The sequence below is a fragment of the Centruroides vittatus genome, unplaced genomic scaffold, assembly GCF_030686945.1.
Source record: "Centruroides vittatus isolate TY-2023 unplaced genomic scaffold, ASM3068694v2 scaffold_576, whole genome shotgun sequence".
Classification (NCBI taxonomy): Eukaryota; Metazoa; Arthropoda; class Arachnida; order Scorpiones; family Buthidae; genus Centruroides; species Centruroides vittatus.
In genome coordinates this window covers 685,934-711,051 of record NW_027122713.1, presented here as the reverse complement: position 1 = coordinate 711,051, position 25,118 = coordinate 685,934, and the positions used below count along the sequence as shown (strand labels likewise).

Genomic DNA, 25,118 nt, shown 5'->3' with positions numbered 1-25,118 from the left:
TACATTTTTCATTAAATACTACAGTATAAAACTTACGCTTAACGGTATATAATTTTGGATGTAGATAAGCCTCTAAATTACTGTTAAATAAATTATTTACAGTTAAAAACATACAAGAAAAATTTCTAACTTAAACTAGAGATTATTTATTATTTTTTAAAGGCATTTTTACATCATTTTATCAATTTAAAAATTAAATTTTTAAATGATTTTTAAGTGTTTCCATTTTATGCGTATGAATAATGATTGGGAAGATGAATGAACATTAAATCTTCAAAAAAATCTTTTTTTTTTTAATCTAGTGATGCGGAGACGAGAGTAAGTTACTATTTTTAAAGAAGAAAATGGCATCAATATGCAAGAATTCATCAAAAATCCATGTGGAAACCTTCAATAAATCAAGAAAACTTAAGTTTTTTGGGAGACGACAGTATATGATGTTATTTCTGTATTTTCTTTCTGTTTTTTTTCGGATTTAAACGCTTAAATTTATGAAAATTTAAAAATTAAAGCATTAAAATATAATTTCAAGAACAAATTGCCTCAAAATCTTAATAATTTACTTTAAAATTGTTATAAAATAAGCTCAGACACATCGGTAAGGTATCATACACCTTCTAAACGACAAGCCAATTAGGCTGATAATTCTCCATTTTCTTCCAGTATTTTCGGGTTTAAACGCTTAAAATTATAATAAATTTAATTATTAAAAGCTTTAAAATTTAATTTTGATAGATAATTTCCAGCAAAATATTAATAATTCACTTTAAAATTAAGTTTAGGCATTTCATAAGTTGCATTTTTCTGAACTGCAAGCCAATTAATACTGATAATTTTGTTGATAATTCCAAACTTATCTGGTACGATAAGATCCTTTTGGAAATTCTAGCTCATAGCTACATGTAAAGGAAGCCTGATAAAACGATACAGAGAAAAGGTTTCTCATCATCTAAACATGAGAAAATTTTCGCTATCAGTTTACAGTGCAGCTATGAAGAGGGTTTTAAATGATATATACGAACGTCACACCTTACATTTCACTAAATATATTTTAATTTTAAGTAATTTAAAGTATAAAAAAAAGTCTTTAAAAATTTATTAATGTAGCTAACAAACAGTATAGAGATGCTACAAGAAGGTTTCTTGTAGCGCTATGTAAACTTTTAAGTAATTAATTAAGATTCGTACGCATTTCAAGCATCGTTCTGGAGCTTAAAGTGCTTAAAAAATTATAATAAACCCTATAAAATGAAGGAAAATCAACTGCTCGACTGAAAATGGAGGACGTAAATACTGGAGATATTAGAAAATTTTAAGCATTTAGTTAATTTTTACTCATTTTAAGAGCTTTTACGAATCTTAAATAATGCTTAGAAACAGGAGAAGTGCTTGAAAATTAATCACGAGTGCTCTAAAATAAAAGAAAATCAACTCAAAATGAGGGGTGTGATGCTATAGATAAGGGAATTTTGCAAAGGTTGAAGCACTTTAAGCATTATTTCGTATCTCAGAAATTGGAGAAGTGCTTACAATTTTACAGTAAATATTATAAATTGGAAGATAATCAATTCAGAATGGAGAGATGCTGGGGGGAATTGCAAGAGTAAACATCAACGTTTGTAGCTGCGTGATTCCCTACAATAAATATAGCGCAGAATAATTTGCTAACAATTAAATTTCTGTTGTTTTTTTTCCTTTATTTTTTTAATTTTATTTTAATATAAAGTATAAGATTCTGTAACGAGTGATGATAAGTTAAAATTTACGACACGTTTCAGTTATTATGTGTCATCAATCAGAGAATGGATGACACAACAATCATCCTCATCATTATTACTTATTTTGCATATTTTACGCTTTAATAAATTCCTTTTAATTCTATTTTTTAGTTAGAAAGATCCTAAATTAAGTAAAAATGATTATTTCCTGCAGGAAATTTATACAGGAACACGCGCCTTATCCTTAGCTGCGGTTCGATTCACGCCAGTAAAAATAGGATTTTATTACGAGATTTTCCAATTAATTCTTAAATAACACACACATACACACTGAATTGTTTTTCTTTTTTTTTTCTACTGAGGGCAGACACACGAACACACCCTCGTAAATAAGAAAAACGTAACTGAAAGTAATCAGTTAATCGTGTTTTCTTGCCCCCTCTTTTTTTTTCCTCTGCTACAATTAAGCTAATTTGATCTCTTAGTAGAGAGAGAAAGACTTGTTACAAATCAAAACTGATCCCATTAACTTCTAAACTTACAAGAGCTGTTGGTGCATCTATAATTCCAATCAGATGTGATGCAGCACTATCTAGTTACAGTTCGATTTATGCACAGTACATGTTGTTACTCAGTGATAAGATAAGGATTTTAACTGTAAAGAAATCGTGTTTAAGTTCTTATAATTAGCTGACGACACGTCTGGATGTCGGAATGCTACCATACACGCTCATTATATACTGTAAAATCATAATTAACACGAAAAAAAAGCACTAAAAGCTGTAAAATCGAAAGCAAAACTGGGATAATTCGGCGTGAGTTCTAAGAAAATCCAACGATTTACTGTACTTTTAAGCTTTATACAGTAAAATCTAATTGTGCACCGTAAAAAAATAATGTAAAATTTTCTTTCTATACTACAAACTCTGCTTTATATAATAAAATCCAACTATATTCGTGTAAAACTGTCGTAAAATCTGCCTTCTACGCAGTAAAATGTGATTTATATACTGTAAAAATACCGTAAAAGGTATTTTTTGCGCGGTAATTATACACCGTAAAATCTACTCTTAATACAGTAAAACATAAAATGTATACCCTAAAAATCTATTTTTTACACAGTAAAATCCAACTATACAGTACGAAATCACTACTGTAACGGTATAAAACAATAAAATCTACATTTAAATCTAAAAAAAAAACCACTGATTGCAGTAAAAATCGCAAGTAGAAGTACTGTACATAAAAAATCACAAAATTACCATTTAATAAAAAAAGATTAAAATCAGTAAACAACAGATAAACGTGGGTAAAACGAAAATAACTCGCTGTTAAAAGAAAAAGAAAAAAAATAATATAATAATAAATTTTCGACATAAGATTATTCACAACAAAAAAAAAGTTATAATTCAAATTACTTGAAAAATTTCACAAAAATCGTTAGACAGTTACTTAAAATAATCATTTTCTATAATTAAAAAAATATTTTAAAAAATAACACTTGTTAAAATATAACTTATTAAAAATTTACAACGGAATATATTATAAATAAGACAAATGAGGGTCGAAAAGTTCGAAATTATTACAAATACACGTCCTTGAAAACGAATTGTAATGTCCTAGAAAGAGACGAAGCCACCCCTCTCTTGTTACAATTAGTCATCGATATAGTTCTTTAACTTTTTTAATTTAATTTAATTTATATATTTTTTTAAATAATTACGTGTCAATAGAGACATTGTTTAAAATTTAACCCCGTTTTAAATTGTTAAATATACTGAATGATCGCTTTCACAACAATTAAATCGAACACGAAAAATTTCTGTGTTCATTTCGTGCATATTAGAAACCACGTGTTGAAATTATGTAGATTTCGATAATTAAATTCGATTTCCTGCTTGTTTTTTTTAAATGTTGGTTTCGTATATTAAAATCCATGTGTTAAAATATGTAGATTTCAATAATTAAAACTGTATGTTCAATTTTGTTTCGTACACTAAATCCACGAGTCAAAAATATATACGTTTCAATAATTAAAATCATGTCATTTTTTATTGTTTCACACACCAAAATCCACGTATTAAAACATGTAAATTTCAATAATTAAAGCTCATTATTTGTAAATTTCCATATCGTTTCATACACTGCATCCAGTGTTATAAAAACGTGTACGTTTCAATAATTAAAGTCATGTACTGTACATTCTATTGTTTCATATACTAAAATCCACGTGTTAAAATATGTAAATTTCAATAATTAAAGCTTCATCATTTGTCATTTTCCATAACGTTTCATAAATTACAATCCACGTGTTAAAAATTGTGTAAATTTGTATATTTCGATATTGCTTCATCCACGTGTTAAAAAAAATAAATAAATACTTATATTTCAATAATACAACCTCTCATTTTCTCTGTTTAGAGTGTGTTTCGCACACTAAAATCGCATTGATGTGCACATTTCAATCACAGAAAAATCTATATTATTTTCTTAGTTACGCTGATAAATTTCAAACACCGAAAGATAATTAAATAAATAAAAATAAAATAAAGTGTTCATTTCATATTGTTTCATATACTGAAATTTCAATAACTGAAACAAACATTAACTTATCAATTTCTTAAATAAATTTAAAAAAAATAAATTTCAGTTACTAAAATTGATTATTTCCTTCACACGTGTTACTAAAAAAAATAAATATGTAAATTTCAATAATTAAAATAATTTTATTTAATTTTTTTCGTGGCGACCACGTGTTAATTTACTCATCAATTTCAGTAAAAAAATCGATTAATTTTTTAAATTAAAAAAAATATATCAACAATCGATTTTTTTACTTTGTTTCAATAATACAAAGATACTTATTATTTTATTTTAATTCATTTTTTGTAATTTTTTCCTTTATCTATATCAACATCACCTATTGACCTACGTAATCAAATCATCAGGTCTGTGAACCAGTGACGCAACGGAGTGTTGGAGTTATCACATGACGCAATTAAACACGTAAAAAATTAATAAATAAATAAAAATAATCACCCCTTTTTTTATCTAATAAATAATAGAAATGTCAAAATTGGAATAATGTTAATATATTTTATTTTTAAAGTTTTTTTTAAGTACAAAAATACCATTTGTCAATGCGAATCGGTACTAAATACAACCCGTTTAACCACTTTTTCTTACTTTAATAAATAAGTTTGTTCACACACAAAAGTTATGTCACGGATTGTAGATTCTGTATATACGTTTCTATACAAATAAACACTTAAAACACATTAAATATCTTTGTAAGTTTCAACACATCTTAATGTTTCGAGTTATGTATTCACCCCCAATGACACGACTCGTTAGGTGCATACACACTCGACACTCGATTCTACACACATTACACTACACACACACATACTACACATTACACACATACTACACACATAGAGACACACACACACGACATGCCGCATGGTTTGATAGGTAATTTAAATTATATTTTGGGTCACTTACCTTCGATTTTGTGATAATATGGGTGGCTAACTTGACGATGGCGAAGTTGCCTTTGCCAATTGTTTTCTCCAGTTCGTAAAAACCCACACGCACAAGACCAGACGTTGTGGTCGAGACACCACTCTTGGTCGTGTCCGCCGCCATGTTGTGCTCCCACCTCGCGCATGCGCATTACAGAAATCTCGTACCCAAAAAGTACTTTTAAAAGGCCTTACCGGTTTGGTGTGTGGCACCCACCGTTTCGTTATGACACTTCACTTATGGCTCCTCATACGTAACTCCATATTGTCGACGACACTAAAATACGGCATGCTTTGCAGACCAGGAAAGGAACATAATTATTATTAATATATATATACACATATATATATTTTTCCGTTGTTGTCGTTTTGAGTGTTGTTTCCTATTGTTTTTTTCGGTTTATATCCGGGGGTTTTGAACGACGAGGTGCTCTTTAAACGTTGCTTTACACGCTCGAGTGATGTGTATTGGTCGATGGTGGACGAGATAATGTTTATTGGTAAAAGTTTTGACGACCGAATCGAGCGAATTGTCGACGTCCAATATGATTCGTCATCGTTCTGCGCTGGCTCGTGAGTGGGACTATGACGCGCGATGACGTCTTTCGGACGTCATACGCGCCACAATTGAAGTTCGTGTTTCTCTGGATCGATGTAACACACACACACACACTTCTTTGGATTTGGCAAAATCTTTTTCTTCGACCTTTAGCGCTTGTTAACCTTTATCTAAAATTAACTTCCCTGTTAATTTCTAATGCTGTTTTTTTAACTTTCTCTTCCTCTTTCATTTTTTCCCCTTTCTTTCTTTCTTTTTTTTTCGTTTTGGTGTGTCGATGTTAGTGGGTTCCTAACATCGATGACGTAAGATTTACGTCAAGTAGCCATGGTAACCAATAGACGGTTCGCCAGCTTTTACAACTGAATTTATATATTTTTTCTTCTTTTTTTGCAATTATCTAAATTTAGGGGGCCTTCGGGCATTAGATGAAAGTGAATTCCGTTTATGTTTATACGAGTTAGAGTTTTGTATGTTTAAGAAATCCGCGCGATGCATTTATTACGATATTTCGCTAGCTTAACCTGCGCTTCCCAACCTTTCTCTTAATTAGAAGACCTTGACATTATTCGGGAATGTATCCCTCAACTTTTGTGGGGGGCGCGAGCTACCGGTTGAGAAACTATGTGCTAAAGTGTTACCGTTAACGATTGGTGAGAATATGAATAAAAGGCAATAAAATAAGCTTATTTCTACTAAAACGTTTCTCAGAATTTAAAATTATTCTGTAATTTCCAAAAAAAAAAATTCAAATTAATCAAGCACTAATAAGTCACAATAATATCTGAATTAATTCTTTAATAATGATGATACTTGTTTCAATTTAAATGCAGATTTTCATACATTTCATTGTCAAGATGCAAGAGAATCTAATTGAAGAGCATTCTATATCTTGCATTATCCTTAGATTCCAATGCAAATCAAAAGGATGCTACTTATGAAGCATATGAAACCTTCATAAACTTCAAAAAATTATCCAAAAATAATATATTTTACTAAATTTATAATGACTGTAGAATTATTTTTTTTTAATATTTTACCCAATATCTAGATTTTTTATATGCCAAATATATCTAATCAAAGAAAAAAATAATGACTTTAGATAAGGCAAGATTAATTCAACTATACATTCAACTCTTGATTAATATACCAATTTTTGTACATATGTAAAATCAATATAAGAGGAAAAAAAACTAAAAAAAAATGTACAAAAAATATTTCTATAAAATAATTTTCTTTATATATTTGAAACTAAATCAAATAATTCACTATTATTATTATTATTTATTAAATCAATTTTATCATCATAAAGATGTCATATTTTCTAAAAAATCTTATAAATTCTTCCCAAAAAAACTAATTTTTTTTGGAAGGATTTATTAGATTTTTTTAATATTATTATTATTGTTATTGTTATATACTATTTGCTTTGATTTATAATTGTAATTTTTCAATATTTGTATCGAAACGTATATTCTTTTTTTTATTTCAAAATCATAAAAAATAGCAGAAATTTTTAGAATTAAAAAAATTATTTTAAAAATTATAAAAAACAGAATATTTTAGAATTAGAAAATTATAAAAAGTCATTTAAAACAGCAGAATTTTTAGAATCACAAAAAAATTATTTAAAAAATTATTTTAAAAAGCGGCAGATATGTTTATTCTAAAAAAATCTGTTTTTTATGATTTGAAAATTTTATTGATTGCAATAAAAAAAATCATTCTTTTTAACTTAAAATTTAAGGGCATGTGTACTAAATATTATGCTTAAAATATTATTATTTGTTTTTTTTAGAATTAAAAATGCAGTCAAACCTCTAAACAACGGTCACTAACGGGAACGTAAAAAAATGTCCGCTGTTGGGAGTGGTCGTAGTTTGGAGGTTATTTTGTATGCATTTTTGTTCAACGTTTCTTAAAAAATTGGCCGCCGTTTAGAGGGTGCCGTTATTAGAGGTTCTGCTGCAGAAGAGTTTTTGTTTTTTGGAATAATTTATTCCATTTTTTAACAATATTATTATTTAAATTATATACATTTTGCTTTGATTTGTAATTGTAATTTTAATATTTGTATTAAAAGATATATATATATATATATTTAAATTTTATATTATAAAAAGAAAGCAGAATTATTTAGAATAAAATTTCTATAAATAATTTAAAATTTAAAATATATTTATTGGTTATAATAAAGAAGAATTCACTTAAAAAAATAACATTTTTATTAATACTTTAGATTGTATATACTGAATGATATGGATTATTTAATTTAATATTAAATAGTATTATTTAAATATGATAAAAATACAAAAATAAATTAGTAATATATTAATTATTAAATTTTAAAAATATATATATTTATTGATAAGAAATGGCATATGAGTATTATTTATTTACTTAAAATCGAATTTATCTGAATTTTTCTAGTAAAAATAATGATAAAATAAATAATAAATTTTAATATTTAATTTTTTAAAATTTTTTATATGATCTAGTATAATTAATTATACATTTCTTTAATTAAATAATAATAATTTAGAGCTGCAAAGGGTTTGTTTAAAAAAAAAACAGCAAAAAATATCCTGCTTAAAGATGGATAAAAGTGGGAATTTGCAGAATTTGCACGGATAAGAATTAAATAAAATCTAGAAGCATTGATTATGCTAAAAAGACCAAATATGCTATCGAAAATTACTCGAAAATTGCCATTTATATGAACTGACGATGACGTCAAGCCATTGTGGTCTCAGTTTGTGCTGACGTCGAATGACAACGGCGTGACGCCATTCGGCGCGCCAGTATGACGTCAGAAAGCGTCATAGAAGCGCACGGCAGCACATGATTGACGTCAAGGAAGACTAAACAGTGTTCGCGGGTCTATATTTGTTCCTGAGTATAATGCTGCTCTGAATGCGTAATTACTTAAGCTATACTGGGTAGGAGAAGCGTTAAAGATAGAATATATGGGTGAATTATCACAGGTTTATATATATATATATTTTTATTTTTAAATTCTAGAATTGTTTTATTTGAAATCAGGCAGGTGAGAAAGATTCTCCCGTTACTCTGATACGTTTTCTCTTCTTATTCAGGTGGCATTTATAAGTAAAAACAGCGAAAAATAATTTAAATTTATATAAGCATATAAATTTATACTTAAATAATAATGCTTAAACGTTTATATTTCGTTATAAATTGCGTTATTTTTTAATAACATTTTTATATTTTTGTAATTATTATTTTTATCTAAATTTCCATTTCTCGCCTGTAAGAGTAGCTTCTCCTACTTTATAGAAGTTATGCTGGAAAGCCGAACAACCACCAAAAATTATATTTACATTATATTTTATAATTTATTTCTTAAATAATTATATTTTAAATACTGCTTCCCGATAATATACCGATTGTTTGATATATTTAAAACATATAATAACCAAACAATAAATTAATTAATTTAATACGCTTAAAAATAATTCATCAGCTCCTACTTTAAAATAATGTATAGTAATTTTTAAATAAATTTTTGGTTTTAGAATATTCTAAATAATTTTTAAAATTTTACTTCATTATTATTATTATTTTTTAATTTAAAATTATTTATTTCTTTTCTATCGTAAAAAGATTTATTTATTTATTTTTCTTATAGTACTTGCCATTTAAAAATATATATATTCGAATTTATTTTATGATTAAATATATTTAAAAAATTATTTTTATATTAATATTTCTATAATTTTTAAAGTATAAAATTTTAAAAAATTATGTTATATTTTTATCAGAATTTATTATCAATCAAACTTAGGAGAAAATTCAGTTTAACTGAACGGAATCGATTTTTAAAATTCCTCTTCTCTTTAATAATAATAATAATATTATTATTATTATTATTATTATTATTATTTTCTTAAATAAAAATAAATAATTATATTTTTATTAATTTTTTAAAATTAATATTCACATAATTTATTTTTAAAATAATCAACATTTCATATTTTTTATAAGCAAATTTACATTTTTGTTATTAAATTTGCTTATGAAATTTTGAAAAAATACGAAATAAATCAGATATTTTTTCCTTTAATTTTTATAAGTTTTTTAAATAAAAATTGTTTTTAAAAAAATTAAAATTAAAATTAAAATTTAAAATTTAAAATTTAAAATTTAAAATTTAAAATTAAAAAAATTATATTTTTTAAATAAAAATTGTTAATTTTTAATTATTATAGTTTTTATTCCCTCAACAGAGAAAATATTCTCTTTTTGTAAATACCATTTTGTAAGAATTATGTATTTGTTCTGGGTTTTATTGTTTATGTGGGGAAGGAGATCCATTTTCATACACATTTCCTACTGTAATTAAGATAAATAAATATATTTTTTAAAAATTTCTAAACGCTTATAGAAGTATTATGAATTTATAATTTGATAGAAATATAATTATATATATAGTTAAACTTCGATTTAGTGCACCTCTAAAACTAGTTGGCCTCTAAAACTGGCGCTAAATCGAATGTAACAAGTCAAACAATTATGCATATTTTATTCCGGTTGTTTGAAGTACTTCAGTTTAGCGCTTCACACTCGATTTAACGTCAATTCAGCACAAGTTTAGCTCGTTACTTACAAGTTAAGCAAGCTACAATTTAGGGCCTGATTTTTTTTAAAAATGTATAGGAAGGGGCCTCTTAGAAGATATATATCTTAGGGCATTTAAAAAGCATATTCTAACTAGATAATTAAGTAACAGAATTAATTAAGTCACTTGTTTAAATGGGAGATAAGGCACCAACAATTGACAATGCATTATTCAATGGAAGGATTATTTTTAAAGAATTTTTCTCAATCATCAAACAACATCAAGACACAAAAATTCTTTTAAAAAAAATATTTAAATTTTATTTTATACTTTAACAATTATTTTTCTCGAGAGAAATTTTATTATTAGCTTCAACTACTTTAATTTAAAGTAGTAGAGGATGAAAAAAACTTTACTTAAAAGACTAATTAGTGAATTTTAATTAAACAAAATATAAATTAAATATTTTAAAGGGATGTAATGAAAGAATTCAAGCAATTCGAATATGTTTAATTATCTTTTATACATTAGAAAAAATAAAATAAAATAATTAAAATTAAATCAGTTTTCATGAGTATTATTTTGATTAAAATTTGATTTTTAATATTTTAATAATTGTTAAGTTATAGAATTAATTTAATCCTGTTGTTTAAAATACACAAATTTTAATGAAAAAGTAAGGTTCAGTGATGAAGGTTCTACATATAATCTGTCAGGAATCCAGTCAGGATGCTTCATTAACATTTTATTAATTTTCATATAATTTTTCCTTTTTTTTCCTTTTTAATTTTCCTTTCTTTATAAACTCTAATGAATTTATTCTTTAGTTAAAACTTTAAATGAGCTTCACATTTAAAAAAGAAAATTTTATGTACTTAACTTTACAAACATTGAACATCAGATAAAGTGTTTACATTAATAAGACTTTATTAAAACTGATTTTAAAAATTGCCTACAAGACTTAAGAAATTCATAAAAGTTTAATTTTTAAATTTAAATTTTAAAAAGTGTAAAAAAATATTTTTTTTAAAAAAATCCAGCAAAGGGTTGCGTAACTTTCCCGGCCAAAAAAAGTTAAAACTGCGTGTGGTGCCATCTGTTATGAGATTTTATTATTAAAACTCTTTATATTATTAATTATTATAAAATGGCAAAAAAGTTAATTTTGAGGGTAGGGATGGGTTTTATAAAAAAAAAAAAATGTAAATATGCCAATAACGAGTAAAATCGTCATTAAGTCTGATCCTACTGGCGATACACACGACCCCCTTTATATCCCCACCCCTCGACCTATACACATCAAAATTTAACAGGATCAATTCACCTAATACAAAAATCTCCCTGCAAAATATCAGAAATTTTCGACAAAAACCATAGGAGTTATTAAGCTTCAAACAGAGAGAACAAAATCATGCCCCCCACACACTAACATGCAGAAATTACCTCCATTTTTTTTTTTTTTATTTTTTTTTTTTATTTTATTTTTTTTTTTTTTTTTTGCATTTCTCGATATTTCAAGGTGTCCTGAGTCCAAAAATATAAAAATATTGGGGAGAAGGGTTATTTTTTGAGCGATCGCCATATTTTCCTTCTGTTATATAACAGTCGGTAAAGTAAAAATGTAAAGAAATCTTTTAATAAACTGTTGAAAATTAATCTGATAAATACACTCAAAACCTCTATATAGCGCTATCCTAAATAGCGTCACCCCCATAAAGCACTAACTCGTTAACAGAGCTCCTTAAAACAGAAATGGATCTCGTTACTAAATACAATTCTCATTATTTGAGATTCAGTTTAACGTCATACTCGATTTAGCGCGAATTTCGAGAGGCGGACAAATAATGGCGTTAAATCGAAGTTTGTTAATTTATTCAAATTTAAATTATATTATAGGAATTTAATTACTTATAATTATTACTGGATATTAAATACTTTAATTGCAAAATTAAAAATGTAAATAAATAGTTAAAATGTTTAGAAAAATTTCCTTGAAAATTAAAAGAATATAAATTATCAAAATATCGAAAATAAATTACAGATCTTAAGAATTAAAAATCCCAAAAAATATATTTTTTTAAAAAAAATTTAGAAAATTTTTAAATCTCTCCAAAGAAATTTGAAAAATAATATATTTTTTTCTGGAATGTTTATAAAAATATTTAAAATAAATTGTAGAATTTTGGGGAAATTAAAGCCTTCTATACGTTAAAATAATATCGAAACCTTTCGAAAAATGTACAAAAGAAAAAGTTTTTAAAACTTCATAGAACAATCTAGGACTTCCCATTAAATCTGAAAGAACAAAAATTCCCATTTATCTAGAAAAACCAGAACTTAAAGGAATAAAAATTCACAAAATATCTAAAGGTAAACCAGAAAAATCCTTGAGATATCTGGAAGAAATTTACACAATTTTAATAAATATATATACATTTATCTATATATATACTATTTATCTATCACTATCAAAAATTTTTAAAAACTACATTTAAAAAAAGAATATATAAATAAATAAAATGTCGTGAAGAGTCTAGAAAACATAAAAATTCGTTAAAATAAACTAGCAAGGAGTTGCTCAACTTTCCAGGCAGCATTTGGTAGCGCCATCTGTTATCATATTTAATTTAAAAACTTTTAATATTTTTAACTATTATAAAATTGCAAAAAGCTTAATTTTGAGGGTAGGGGACGAGCAAAATAGTCATTAAGACTGACACATCTCGAGATATGACACATGACCTCTTTATCTCGCCACCCCCCTCGACCCTTAACCACCAAAATTTAATAGCGTCAACCTCCCTGCAAAATTTCAGAAAATTTCGACAATGGGTTCAGGAATTATTAAGCTTCAAAATGGATGAACAAAATCGTGCCCCAACACACACGCATACTTACAACCATACATACAGTAAAACTTCCAAATGTTTGCATTTCTCGAAGTTTCAAGATTCCCTGCGTCAAAAAAAAAATCTTGGGAGGGGAATCATTATTTTGACCGATCGCCATACTTTTCCTCTGTTACATAAAACAGACGGGAAAGTGAAAATAGAAAATTTCCCTAAAAATTAGGAAGAAAAAATTTATAAAAATTCTTAGGAAAAGTCTGAGAAAATTCGAAAATTTTTGGAAGAATTAAATTAACATTCGCGAAATATATACAGTCGAATCTCCAAAACGGCTACCTCTAAACGATGGACATTTTTTCCGGGAACTTTTATTATTTGAAATAGGTACAAGATAATTTCCGAACGAAGATCACCTCTAATAGGGACCACCTCTAAACAACAGCCACTTCTATCTCCGAACAACGGCCAAGACGGTGGACGTTATTCAGAGGTTATGACTGTATACTATATAATTTTTTATTTTTTATTTCAAAAATTGCAAAACTAAAATATTTAGAAAAATGTCAAATTTTCCCTACAAATTAGGGAATAAAATTTCTTTGAAAACTTATAAAAATCTATGAAATTCTTAACAATTAAATTAAAATTCTCAAAACAAAATTTAAAAAAAATGTTTCTTAAAAATTTATTTTAATAAAAATAAATAAATAATAAAATAAAATTTGAGAAAATATTTACAAAAATCAAAAACTTTTTTTTTAAATTAAAGAATAAAATTTCTAAAAATACTTTTAAAAAATAGTAGATTTGGCGAATTTAAATTAAGCTTCGCATGACCCCCAAATTTATACATTTTTGTACTCAGAGGACCTTGAAACGCCGAGAAATGCAAAAAATTCGGGGGGTTTTATGTATGTAGTGTGTTTAGGGGCACAATTTTGTCCCACTTTGAAGCTTTATAACTTCCGTGCTTTTTGTCGAAAATTTCTGAAGTTTTGCAGGGAGGTTATTGTATTACGGGTGTTGATGAAATTAAATTTTGGTGGTTACAGATCAACTGGGTGAGTAAATTGAGGAATTCGCTTGTCGTATCTCAAGTGGAGTTGAACTTAATGCAGATTTTGCTCATTTACAAATTTTATAAACCACCACTACTACTGAAATTAAGCTTTTTATTTTATAATAATTAATAATATAAAATCTCGTAACAGATGACGCTACACACAATTTTAACTCTTTTTGTTTTTTGGTCGGAAAACTTAAGCAACTCATTGCAGGATTTTTTAAAATCAGTTAGGATCTAAAACATAAATTGTAATAAAATTTTTATGCAATTTTTTTTTTATAAAAGTTTGAACGATTATTATTTTTTTTACTTTTATTGTGTAAAAATAAAATTATTTAATAAATTGAAATTAAAAAGATTTTTTCTTTAGAATTAGTTAATTTTTTATGATTTTTTTGGGCATTTTTGAAGATTTAATATGATTTTTGATGTAAGAAATATTTAAAATATTTTTTAATTATTTTCTTTTTGTACTTTGCTAAATTTAAGAATTTCTAAATATATATATATAAAGTTATTGAAATATAAGGATAAGGCTTGAATATAAAGTTTATTCGAAAATAAATATTAAAAAAAAAAAGGGAAAAAATTTAGTTCGATACTTTGTTTGCGTCATTGATAATCGTGACGTCGCGTTAGACGTCATTGGTAGCTACCAGAGGGAGTTATAGAACGGAAGGTGATTCTTAGTAGAGATTTGACGTCTGAATATTTTTAAGATGTTTTATTTTTCTCTTATAATATTACTTGTCTTTAAATTATGTAAAATCTTTTTATTTTTAACCTCGTTGAAATACTTAGTAATTATACATTTAAAACAGAACGCGAAAAAATGTAATAAATTGTTATTGTTGTCTATTATCGCATTTTCTCCATTAAATATAAAAAAATAAATAAATGTTTTAAATTTATTTTTATTGATACGTATTCCTGTATATTTTTTAAAAATTACATTTAAAATAGCTTTCAGAAATGATTCATTTTTTACTTTATATAGTTGACACCAGATGGCGCCAACAAAAGTTTAAATTTACTCTCACCTTCGAAAGTTTTATAATTGTATTTTATTCATTTTTTTTAAATAATTTGATTTTACAATTGAATTTAACTATTAAGCTTTGGTTTGATTTTATTAATTGCTGCTGATATTTTGTAGTTTTTGCTGTTGTATTCTAGACTTCACTAGTCACTGCTTCTGTACTTGAAGTACAGAAGCAGTGACTGTACTATTGAGCTCTACAATATAAGGAATTAAAATAATAATTAAATCATTAACAATATAAAAAAATAAGCAATAAAAATTAATTATTTAATTATAGAAGCAGGATATGTTTAAAATACAGTAGTAGCAAGCAGCTGAAAAGTTTATTTATTTATTTGTTTGTTTTTTTTTTGTTTTTTTTTTGCTGGACATACATATTTAGATGCTACTGAAGTTATCACATTATCTGTATCTGCTGTATAAAGCAATTATACATTTTACAATTGTTTTATAAAATTATTTCTGCTTTATGAAACTAACAAGTTTAATCTGCTCTATAGAACCATTGCCATCTGCACAATTCTGTATGATATAAATCAGAATTACCACTGCTATATAGATTTTCCTGCTGACTGTATACTAATTTACTTTATTTTACAGGTTTTATACTTTCTTACATTACAATTCCATTTTTCTTGTTTGTAAAAGTTAAATGCTCTACTGTTATATGCTTCTTACTATAATTTCTTTACAGGTGTTTATTCATTTATTTTTTTATAATTCTTGCTACATATATTTTTCTACTTCTATATTTTACTAATTTCTTGCATGTATTTAAATTTCACTATTCTTTCTGTTTTAGTAACTGGAAGGGTTTTGTTGTTTCTTCCTGCTACAGCTGCTGTATATCTGGATTTACAAAATGTATATGCTTAGATATTGTTACTCTATCCATCCTGATTTTGCTACTTATATAAACTTCAGTTTTGTTTAATATGTTTATTGCTTAAGCTACTGTTATAGAGTTCATGTATGTTTCTGCTGATTCTATACTTTATTATGTAAATTTGACTTTTATCATCTCTGCTGCTTGCTAACATATAAAATATATATAGGCCTACATGCTATCCTGTTATCAATATATACAATGTGTTCTAATTGAAATGTATTTCAAGTTTTAAAAAATTACTTTCTTCTTCAGCTTATTTTATATAGTTTATAAGTGCTTTTTTTCATATAATTAAGGATTTAATTTGCCATTTTTAATGTATAATATACATTTTTTAGGCTCTTAAAAAAACAAAATTACTACGTTTTTCCATTTATATGTATTATCTTTGACAGCTTTTATAGAATTTATCTAGGCCTACTAATTCATTGAAGCTATAAGTTTAAAATAATCAGAATATGCTGAAATTTTGGGGTAGAAAAAGAGGAAATTTATAGGGATTTTAGGGAAAAATTAAAGGTTTTAAAATACAGTAATAACTAAAGGTAATTTAAAATCTTTATCATTTCAAAATGGCGGTTAATATAAATCATATAAATCACAAAAAAAAGAAAGAAAGAAATTCAATAATTTTTTAATGAATTTGAACAGAATTTTTACTGTGGATACATTTATTTTATCAAATTACATAACATGGCGTATAAAATGTTTAATTTCACCAAATTAAACAAAAAATGCCATCCATTACATAAACACTTTATGCCTCTATAAACCTACTTTATGACTCAAAAAAAACTCATACAAATTAATTGCAAGTCATTTATTAAGTTATACATTAATTTTGTTGCCGTTGACATTTCATTACATGCGAAACAAGGGCAAAAAAAAATCGATATTTTTTGACCTTTAGTCGAATATTCAGTTTGAATGACACGTTATAAAAGAATGTAATTATAGTAATGATTGCGTGGTACGTTGACATCGTCTGTACACTATTTACTCATCATTTATTCAGTAACTTTACAGAATATTAACAGCATCAGTGTAAAGGAGTCCAGACGTGTCGAGTAGTCTATTTAATTAATTTATTAGCAGATAAAGAGACGTTTCGTTTCGTTGTTACACAATTTATTGAACGTAATTAAAAATGTATCGACCCTCAGTAAATGAATACAAAAATATAACACAGTGAATAATTTATCCAGAATATTTTCCTTCTAGATTTCCTGATGTTAAGCGGGTGGCATGTTAAACGTTTTGCATGTTCCACGTGTTGAAAATATTTTAAAAATTACATTATTCCCCCTCCCCTCTTAAAATTAATGCAGGCATTTATAAAGTATTTTTTCTTTAATTTATAAATTATTTCTAAGGTATATTTTATATGTAAATATATGTAAGTGTGTTGTATACTGTAGATCATGTTTTAAGCACGCGTATTAGTTTATAAATTTTAGTATAATTTTAATGTAATTATATACGGTACGTAAAATGTATATTTATGTATTATTTTAAAAATTTATTATTGGAATATATATATGAGAATTTTTAGGGAGGAAAAGATGAATCCTATAGTGAGTTTAGAGAAAAAATAGGAAAAGAAAGAAGTTTTAGGAAATAAAAATAATAAAATTCAGGAATTTTTAGAGGAAAGAGAAAGGAATGTTATAGGGATTTGTGGGGAAAGAGGAATTTTATAGGGAATTTGGGAAATTTTATAAGTATCTTAGGAAAAATTTAAAGATTTTAAAAGAATAATGGAGGAATTTGTAGAGACAAAAAGGAACATTATAAATATTTTATGTATTTTAAGGAAAAATTGAGAAAAATAAGAAATTTTTAGAGATATATAAATATCTACAAACTATATTAATTAAAAAATATAATTTTAAAAAATTGCATAATAAAAAACACCCACTCAATTTTAAAAAATATATACAATTTTTTAATATTTTTAATGAATTTGATAAACGTAAAACACGAATAATTTATTTTTATTTATGTATTTTATGTATTTTCCCTATATTTTTTAAACGTATTTAAGTATGATACGTTTCAGTTTTATTTTTAATTCTATTCGAATATCTTATGGTGTTAATGCTAAGTAATCAGGAAAGAAGCAAAGTATATATAAATATAAATAAATAAATAAATAAATATATATATATATATTATTTATTTAGAAGTGTTTCCTAATGGACATAGTTTACATTTAAGAGCGATTTTTATAGAGGAAATGAAAAATGTAGCAAAGAATTTTTCCGTCTGGCTTCATAATAAGATAAATATCCGTCTTCCGTTATTAACAACAGAAATTGAATTAGAATGGTCGAAAAAGGAGAATAAACTATCCTCATTTTGCCACATGCCGAGAACGGAAATGCATCATGCTGCGAACTCGTGCTTTGCGGTGACGTCACTGCCGAAATGGGTCACGTGCCCCAACGTACAAGACCATCGTTTCCTGTACATAGCGATATATGTATGTATATATATTTTTTCTTCGTTACGCTATAAATATAAGTACTCACTCAAGCCTTTCTTACCGGAAAGTTATCTACGAGCTTCGCCTCCTCCAAAAATTGCTGACTTGTTTTCTTATTTTTCTTTATTTATTTATTTTCTGCATGAAAGAAAAAATATTTTTTTCGCATCCCTAATTTTAAATCCTACAATTGTCTAACTTCATCCACTTCCTTGCTACGGTGTTGATTTTGTATTTTAAGATTCACACACCTTCAAGCATCTCTAAGCTTTAATCCGTGCATTAGTTTTATCTTCTATAGAGTTTATAACCAGGAAATTTCTTTTATGTGATCTATTCTCGGGAGCATTTAATAAATAGGAAGCCCCGCTTCCTATGTAAATGCTCCTGACCAATATATATCAATAGGAAACAACTGTTTTCTATAGCTGCAAAGCGCTTACTTCTAGGAAGCAAGAGCTTGGTTTTATAAAATAGATGCTTGCTAGCAATTTTAAAGGTGCCCGTTACTGATTTGACACTGATTTTTTAAAACAAATACCCACTTTCAATCTTATAATTACGAGTTACAAAATTCTTAAAATGTTTTTACAATTGGCACACCAACTTCGTGCGGATTAACCTGATATTTTGCGAATTTACTAAAGCTGATCGGTTACTTTGTGTGATTCTGTAATCTCACCTCGATACTTTAACACAGTTAAAAGTTAAAAATATAAATTAATTACGCGCAAAATTAATTTACGCCCAATTAAATGGCTTACACGAATATTTACAGTTCCATTAGAGCATGCTGACATCAAAAACTTCGCATACTTTAGGTTTCGTGTATACAAAGTTTTATGTAATTTTACTAAATTGAAAACATTATACACACCCTGAAGTATTTCGACACGTGTTTGAATATGTTACAATAGCACTTCATTAGTAGCAATCAGTTAAAAAGCAAAGATCAAGGATCAAAACAGTGGAAGGACTTGAGTAATATCGGCAAAATTTGGTGCTTTACACGACATAATCAGCTTTAATTAATATAATTAAGATTATAATAACATTTATTCTAATTTTTGGACAGTTAAACTTACTGGAATTTAACTTATTTTCTGATATTTACAAACACAAAGATGTCGAAATTTCATCTTTCCTCGAACAGATTGGATAAATTCTAACGACTATAACTTAAAAAATTCGATAATTTTCTTAAAATTATTAGCTAAAAACAAGATTTTCGTAATTAACGACAGTTTATCTGTCGTTATTGAAAATTAACAGCGATTTTATCGGTCGGTAAATTGCGTAACAATAAAAGAATTTATATTGTTCAATTTCTAACCGATTTATAATTTCGAAATCTTGAATTAAATGGTGAAAGTCGTGCATTTTTTCTCTATTTTTTAAAAATTATTTTTGCTTTTTTTGAGTTATTTTTCTACAACATAAAATACGATTAACGAACATATTTCTATCAAAAATTTAAAAAGAAATTCCGATTTCTGTCGTATGTTTTGTTGCATTAAAATTACCAATCCGGATAGCGGTCACATTTAATTCTTTAACCGGAAAGGGGATGGTCGGATGCACGCTGTCACGTGGTACCAGGTGTGCATTCGTTCATCTAATATCACGCTCCAGGGAACAATTGAGTGCGAGGCCCTTTCCTATCCGAACCCTCCCCTTTCTTCCGCCTCCCCCTGACCGGAAGTGAGGCGGACACAACCTCCTTCCTGTTTCCCGACGTCTGGTCTCTTCACTTCTTCCACTGCTTCTGACGTGAACGCAGCACGTGCAGCTCGATCGCCCTCGAAACATGAAACAGAGGTTAGTAAAGTTCTCTTCTGTTACTATTTAACATTAGAAACGATTCAAATGCTTAAGAAATATCGTTTAAAACCTTACGTAGGGGTTATTTTTAGTGTAAATGCTAAATGTCGAAGGTGCTAGAACAGAATTTCTTTCCTTCCCCCTCTTTTAAAATTGCATGTAATATGTTTGCGTAACACGTCATGCGACGTCATCGTCTTAGATGACGCAAGAGGAAATGACGCTGTTTAAAATGTTAACAGTAGAAATTAACAAAGTTGTAAACGTGTTTTTAAAAAATTATTCTTCGCTGTATCGATCGATTCTCTTCCTGCACAGGCGCCATTTTTATTGAGGTAACATTTGCATTTCCATTTTTCTCTATATTTTGTTTCTATTTCCCCCCTCCTCTCGTCCTTTCCTCATTATCGTCTCTACTTTACTACTTAAGAGCCGAATATTTAAAGAATTCTCGGTATTCGCTTTGTATAAAAGCGGGCATTTTCATTTGCACGAGACAGGAAACCAACTTTGACCCATCTTGATGAGCTCAAAGTTCAAGCGATGTGACCTTGCTACATCAGTTTTTCCTAATAAATAAATAAAATTCGGAACATGTATATTACAAAATTAGTTATATTACCTCGCGTGCGGGAGATTTCCTTAAAATCGTTTGACGCCAAGCGTTACGCGACGCGTCGCGAAGTTATGTTTGCGTTGCTTCGTACCGAAGTGCACGTGGCCGAAAATTTAGAGAATTTTTTTCGGTTCTTGAAACTGATGAGTTATTTTATCGATTCTTACAGCTTCTACGACGTAATTTTAATATTTAGATGACGTTTTTAACTTGAAAATGCCGCCGAGACGTCACTGCTTCCGGCACGTGATAGCTGTTGATTTCGCGTGAAACTTTCCCAATTTAGTAGTTTGCTAAAGGTCATAAAAACTTGAAACACTTTAAAATGTAAATTTTATTTATAGTTGTAACTAACTTTAGTTATGTATAATCTGCTCAGAATCTCGAGAAGCTATTCTAAGCTCATTTATAAGCTGATTTCTCATAGTCACATGAAATATTATCAGCATTAGTGTCGTGTGGCACCACCAGAATTTCTATTTGTGACGTAATTTGAATAGTAAGGAGTTTAAAGTTCACTTATACTTTTAGGTATTGCCTCATAGTTCATTGATATCTATAAACTAGTATGGGAACGTTGTAAATAATTACCATGCATACAGAGGCTCATACATGTTGGAAGGATAGTGATACTATTATGAATGTCATGTTTCTTGCCTGTTGAAAGACGCCTTTCAGAAAGGACATCCTCCTGGGGGAAAAAAATAGGAAAACACAACAATTTATCACACGATTATTAATGTTTTGAGACAACGTTGACTTTTGCTTACTGGAACCAAAATTTTTGGGCCAAATTTGATAATTTAAGGGAGGTTAAGTTCTATATTTTTGAGCCTGAATCCAAGTAATAATTGAGGTATCTCTGCTGAAAAGGCGCGTAAGAAATAAGTGTCTAAGGCTAAAAAATTACCTTAATTTTAGCCTGAAAATTTGATTCAAGCTCAGTATCAAGCAGTAGCTGGCATACTTCATGCTTTTTAAGGCTAAAACCGAAGGCGTTAACTCAAATTTCTAAGCTAAACAGTAGCAATTTTAGAGATTTATTAAATAAACAAAGTCTTTATAAGATAGTCTATTTTAAAAAAAGGGTCAAAATACACGTTTAAAATCGATCATCAAGCGAATTTGGACGACCACGACGATTACATGAGGTTTTATAAAGGCTAGAAATAAGGGTTTGCTTCAAACATGTCCAGAAAACGAGGCCGGTCGGTACACTCGTTTAACCGTATAAATGAGGATATTCCTAACCGCGAAAAATTTCCCTAATCGCCTGTCGAAATTGCGATATTTCCCCGATGGCCGATCACTCGCCAAAATGTCGAAATATAGTAAAATCGGCGCCGTGTGGACATTTGCCAAGTAAGAACTACCCTCCTACTTAACCTAAATGATATCTTTTTCCCACCCAAACACAGCAGGAAATGACGACTGTAAGAAACTGCAGATGGTACTTTTTGAGGTAACGTTTTCCATATACTTAACAGTTCTAGGAAAGTTGTATGACTCATTTATAACACCAACTTGCTCACCCACATGATAAGAACTTGTACAAATATTCCACAAACACCGGATGTAACAATAAATGAAAACGGTTTTACTCCATCCTGTTTTCGACATTACGAAGTACACATTCATTCTGCATATGTAATTTTATTTTGCGCTTATGGAATTTGTCTATCTTTACCTGCATTCTTGCACCTTTTCCACGTATAGCCTGCGCTTCTCTTCACGTGACTCGTTTCGTGTTACCAAGTCCTTGACCCCAATAGTTGCTTAGGATAACTATTACGGAAGTTAACTCGGCTTTTTTATATGTATACACACACACACACACCAAATTCGCCCATTTTTAAGCAATTACAAACGTTCGGAGCCGTTGCATAAGTCTTTTCGGCCCGCTAATATGGCGGTATTTATTACAGAAGTGACTTTTTCCCGCTTTTTTTTTTACTTGTGCCTCTCCTCCTTTCCCAAAGCCTCGGGGTGTGTTAAGAGGCAGCAGATGGGGAATGCCTACGTACCGGAAGCAAAGGACAGCCTGTCCTACTTCCGCAGTTGTCCTTGAGAAGGGGAGTGGGAGTGGGCACGCGCCTGTCCCTGACGCCAAACAATGCTAGTTGAGGGCCCAGGTGTGACTCAGTTCCTTTCATAACCCTGAACGGAGGGATGGGACAAACAGGATCCCCGCACGTGTTCCTCAGTAGATGTTGTCTCAACCATCCGGACCGGGAGCAATAAAAAAAGAAAAGAGAAAAACTTATGTGTCTACACATTGTTGTTCGCTCCTACCCCGATTTATTGTGTTCACCACAATCGCCTTCACCGGGGATTCATTTTAAATATCGCTTTATCAACGTATTGTTGATATGGATGATTTCAATCCAAGCAAAGTCCAGAAAGGAAGGAAGGAATTTTTTTCTTATTTAATTTTTAAAAATATAAAACGTGCAGACATACGTACAGTACGTACAGATTCTCGAATAGCTAAACTCAAACAAGAGAATTTAGCAACTAGTTTTTCTCGATCGATTTATAATCTTTCTTTATTAACTAAGATATAGATCAGTTTGCCCATCCTCGAGCCACCCCGGATTGTTAACAACGAGCAGGTGGTTTTGGTGGTAGGTCGCGCTCGCGCTCGAAAACGATTCACCGCCGGGATCACGTGACCAGGGCCAGGTGACGTCTGCCCGACCCGCGCCAGGCCAGGAGCATGCAGCAGCTGGTGTTCTTTTTAAACAAAAGTGCTAGCGCTCGTTGCAGCTCGTGACGCTCCCGACCGGCTCTAAAAAATAAAGAAAAAGAGGAGCCAAACCCCTCGTTTCGTGTCCCTCGTAAACTAGAAGCTTTAGTCGATCGGTTAAGCTGGCAAACTCAAGACGTTCCTTGTTTTAAATTGCAGCATGAACAGTCCGGTGATGCTTCAGACTACTACCACATACTTGAACGATCCTTGTCGCATTCCACCTCTACCCCTCCTTGCCACCGATTCGTGGGAACAATGTTGCTTGCCTAAGGAATTTTGGCTTAAGGGACATACCAAAATAGCTTCGGATTATACAGAAACTTTGCCTCAAGGTAAGTCAAGCTTATAGCGTGATGTTCGCTCTTACCACAGTTTATTTTTTCCTTTCTTTCTTTCTTTCTTCGTAACTAATCGGGACGTTGCTACTATTGTTTTATAGATCCGAGACAATGGACGCGTCAGGATGTGGCCCATTGGTTGCATCATGTAACAACACGTCACCATCTTCCAGAAGTGCAACTCGATCGCTTTTTGATGAATGGAAAAGCACTCTGTTTGATGACCATCGACATGTTTGTGCAACGTGTACCTTTAGGAGGCAAACTATTATATAAAGACTTCCAGTTACGTCTCAGCAACGTCTTGTACAGTTGATTAAATTTATGTAAAAAAGAATAGAAAATAACAAATTTCTATAAAACACTCGAACGACACTGATACGATATGACACATTACGTTTTTCTCGTATTTGTTTCTATTAGAGTATGAACTTCTTCGCTAGTCACTACGAAAACAATCTCAATATTTATTTTAAAAAGATTCAGTTATTGATTAAAAAACAAAGAAAAAGATGCAAATTTCTACATGTTTTGTAATTTTCTAAGTGAATTTTTTTTAAGTTGTCCTTCGAGCGGTAGCAGCTATGTAAATATTTTTGTGAATAAAATCTTGGATATAATGAAAAATTTATTCCTTTATTTATTATTTATTTTTGCATAAAACACTTATGCATTTACGTAAAAATTGCGTAAAGTATAGTTGCGTTAACAATTCGTGTACGTTAAACAAACAGACGGCATTCTAACAATAAGATACGGCTCCATCCCGGAATTTACGCATAAAATAAACATGGAATACGCTGAATCATCCAGGTAAGTACATAAAAGTACAGTTGTGTACATAATACGAATATATCTATACGACCCATCGCGTTACTGTTTT

The 25,118-nt window shown here is 28.7% G+C and overlaps 2 protein-coding genes across 3 annotated transcripts in view; one reads left to right on the top strand and one right to left on the bottom strand.

The window, feature by feature from the left end:
• The window catches only part of Sik3 (Salt-inducible kinase 3), a 106,680-nt gene extending 86,863 nt beyond the window's left edge, over positions 1 to 19,817 (bottom strand). Inside the window, exon 1 of one of the 2 annotated variants that reach the window (XM_067287708.1) lies at positions 19,797 to 19,817. Coding sequence is in view for 1 of the 2 variants with exons in the window: in XM_067287706.1 (XP_067143807.1) it covers positions 5,223 to 5,366 (144 nt within the window). In the remaining variant the exon portion in view is untranslated. Of the gene's footprint in view, positions 1 to 5,222; positions 6,309 to 19,796 lie in introns of those variants that run through there. The other variant, XM_067287706.1, reaches the window with a different exon arrangement.
• Positions 19,818 to 20,155: 338 nt separating this feature from the next.
• edl (ETS-domain lacking) lies at positions 20,156 to 24,862 on the top strand. The gene is made up of 3 exons (XM_067287719.1): positions 20,156 to 20,529; positions 24,054 to 24,229; positions 24,337 to 24,862. The coding sequence occupies exons 1-3, from the start codon at positions 20,519 to 20,521 to the stop codon at positions 24,549 to 24,551; spliced, it is 402 nt and encodes a 133-aa protein (XP_067143820.1). The 5' UTR covers positions 20,156 to 20,518; the 3' UTR covers positions 24,552 to 24,862.
• Positions 24,863 to 25,118: the final 256 nt, after the last annotated feature.

Excerpts from the sequence above, each read along its gene's own strand:
- edl (XM_067287719.1), top strand. Across the intron at positions 24,230-24,336 it reads TACAGAAACTTTGCCTCAAG|ATCCGAGACAATGGACGCGT; the intron begins GTAAGTCAAGCT and ends ATTGTTTTATAG.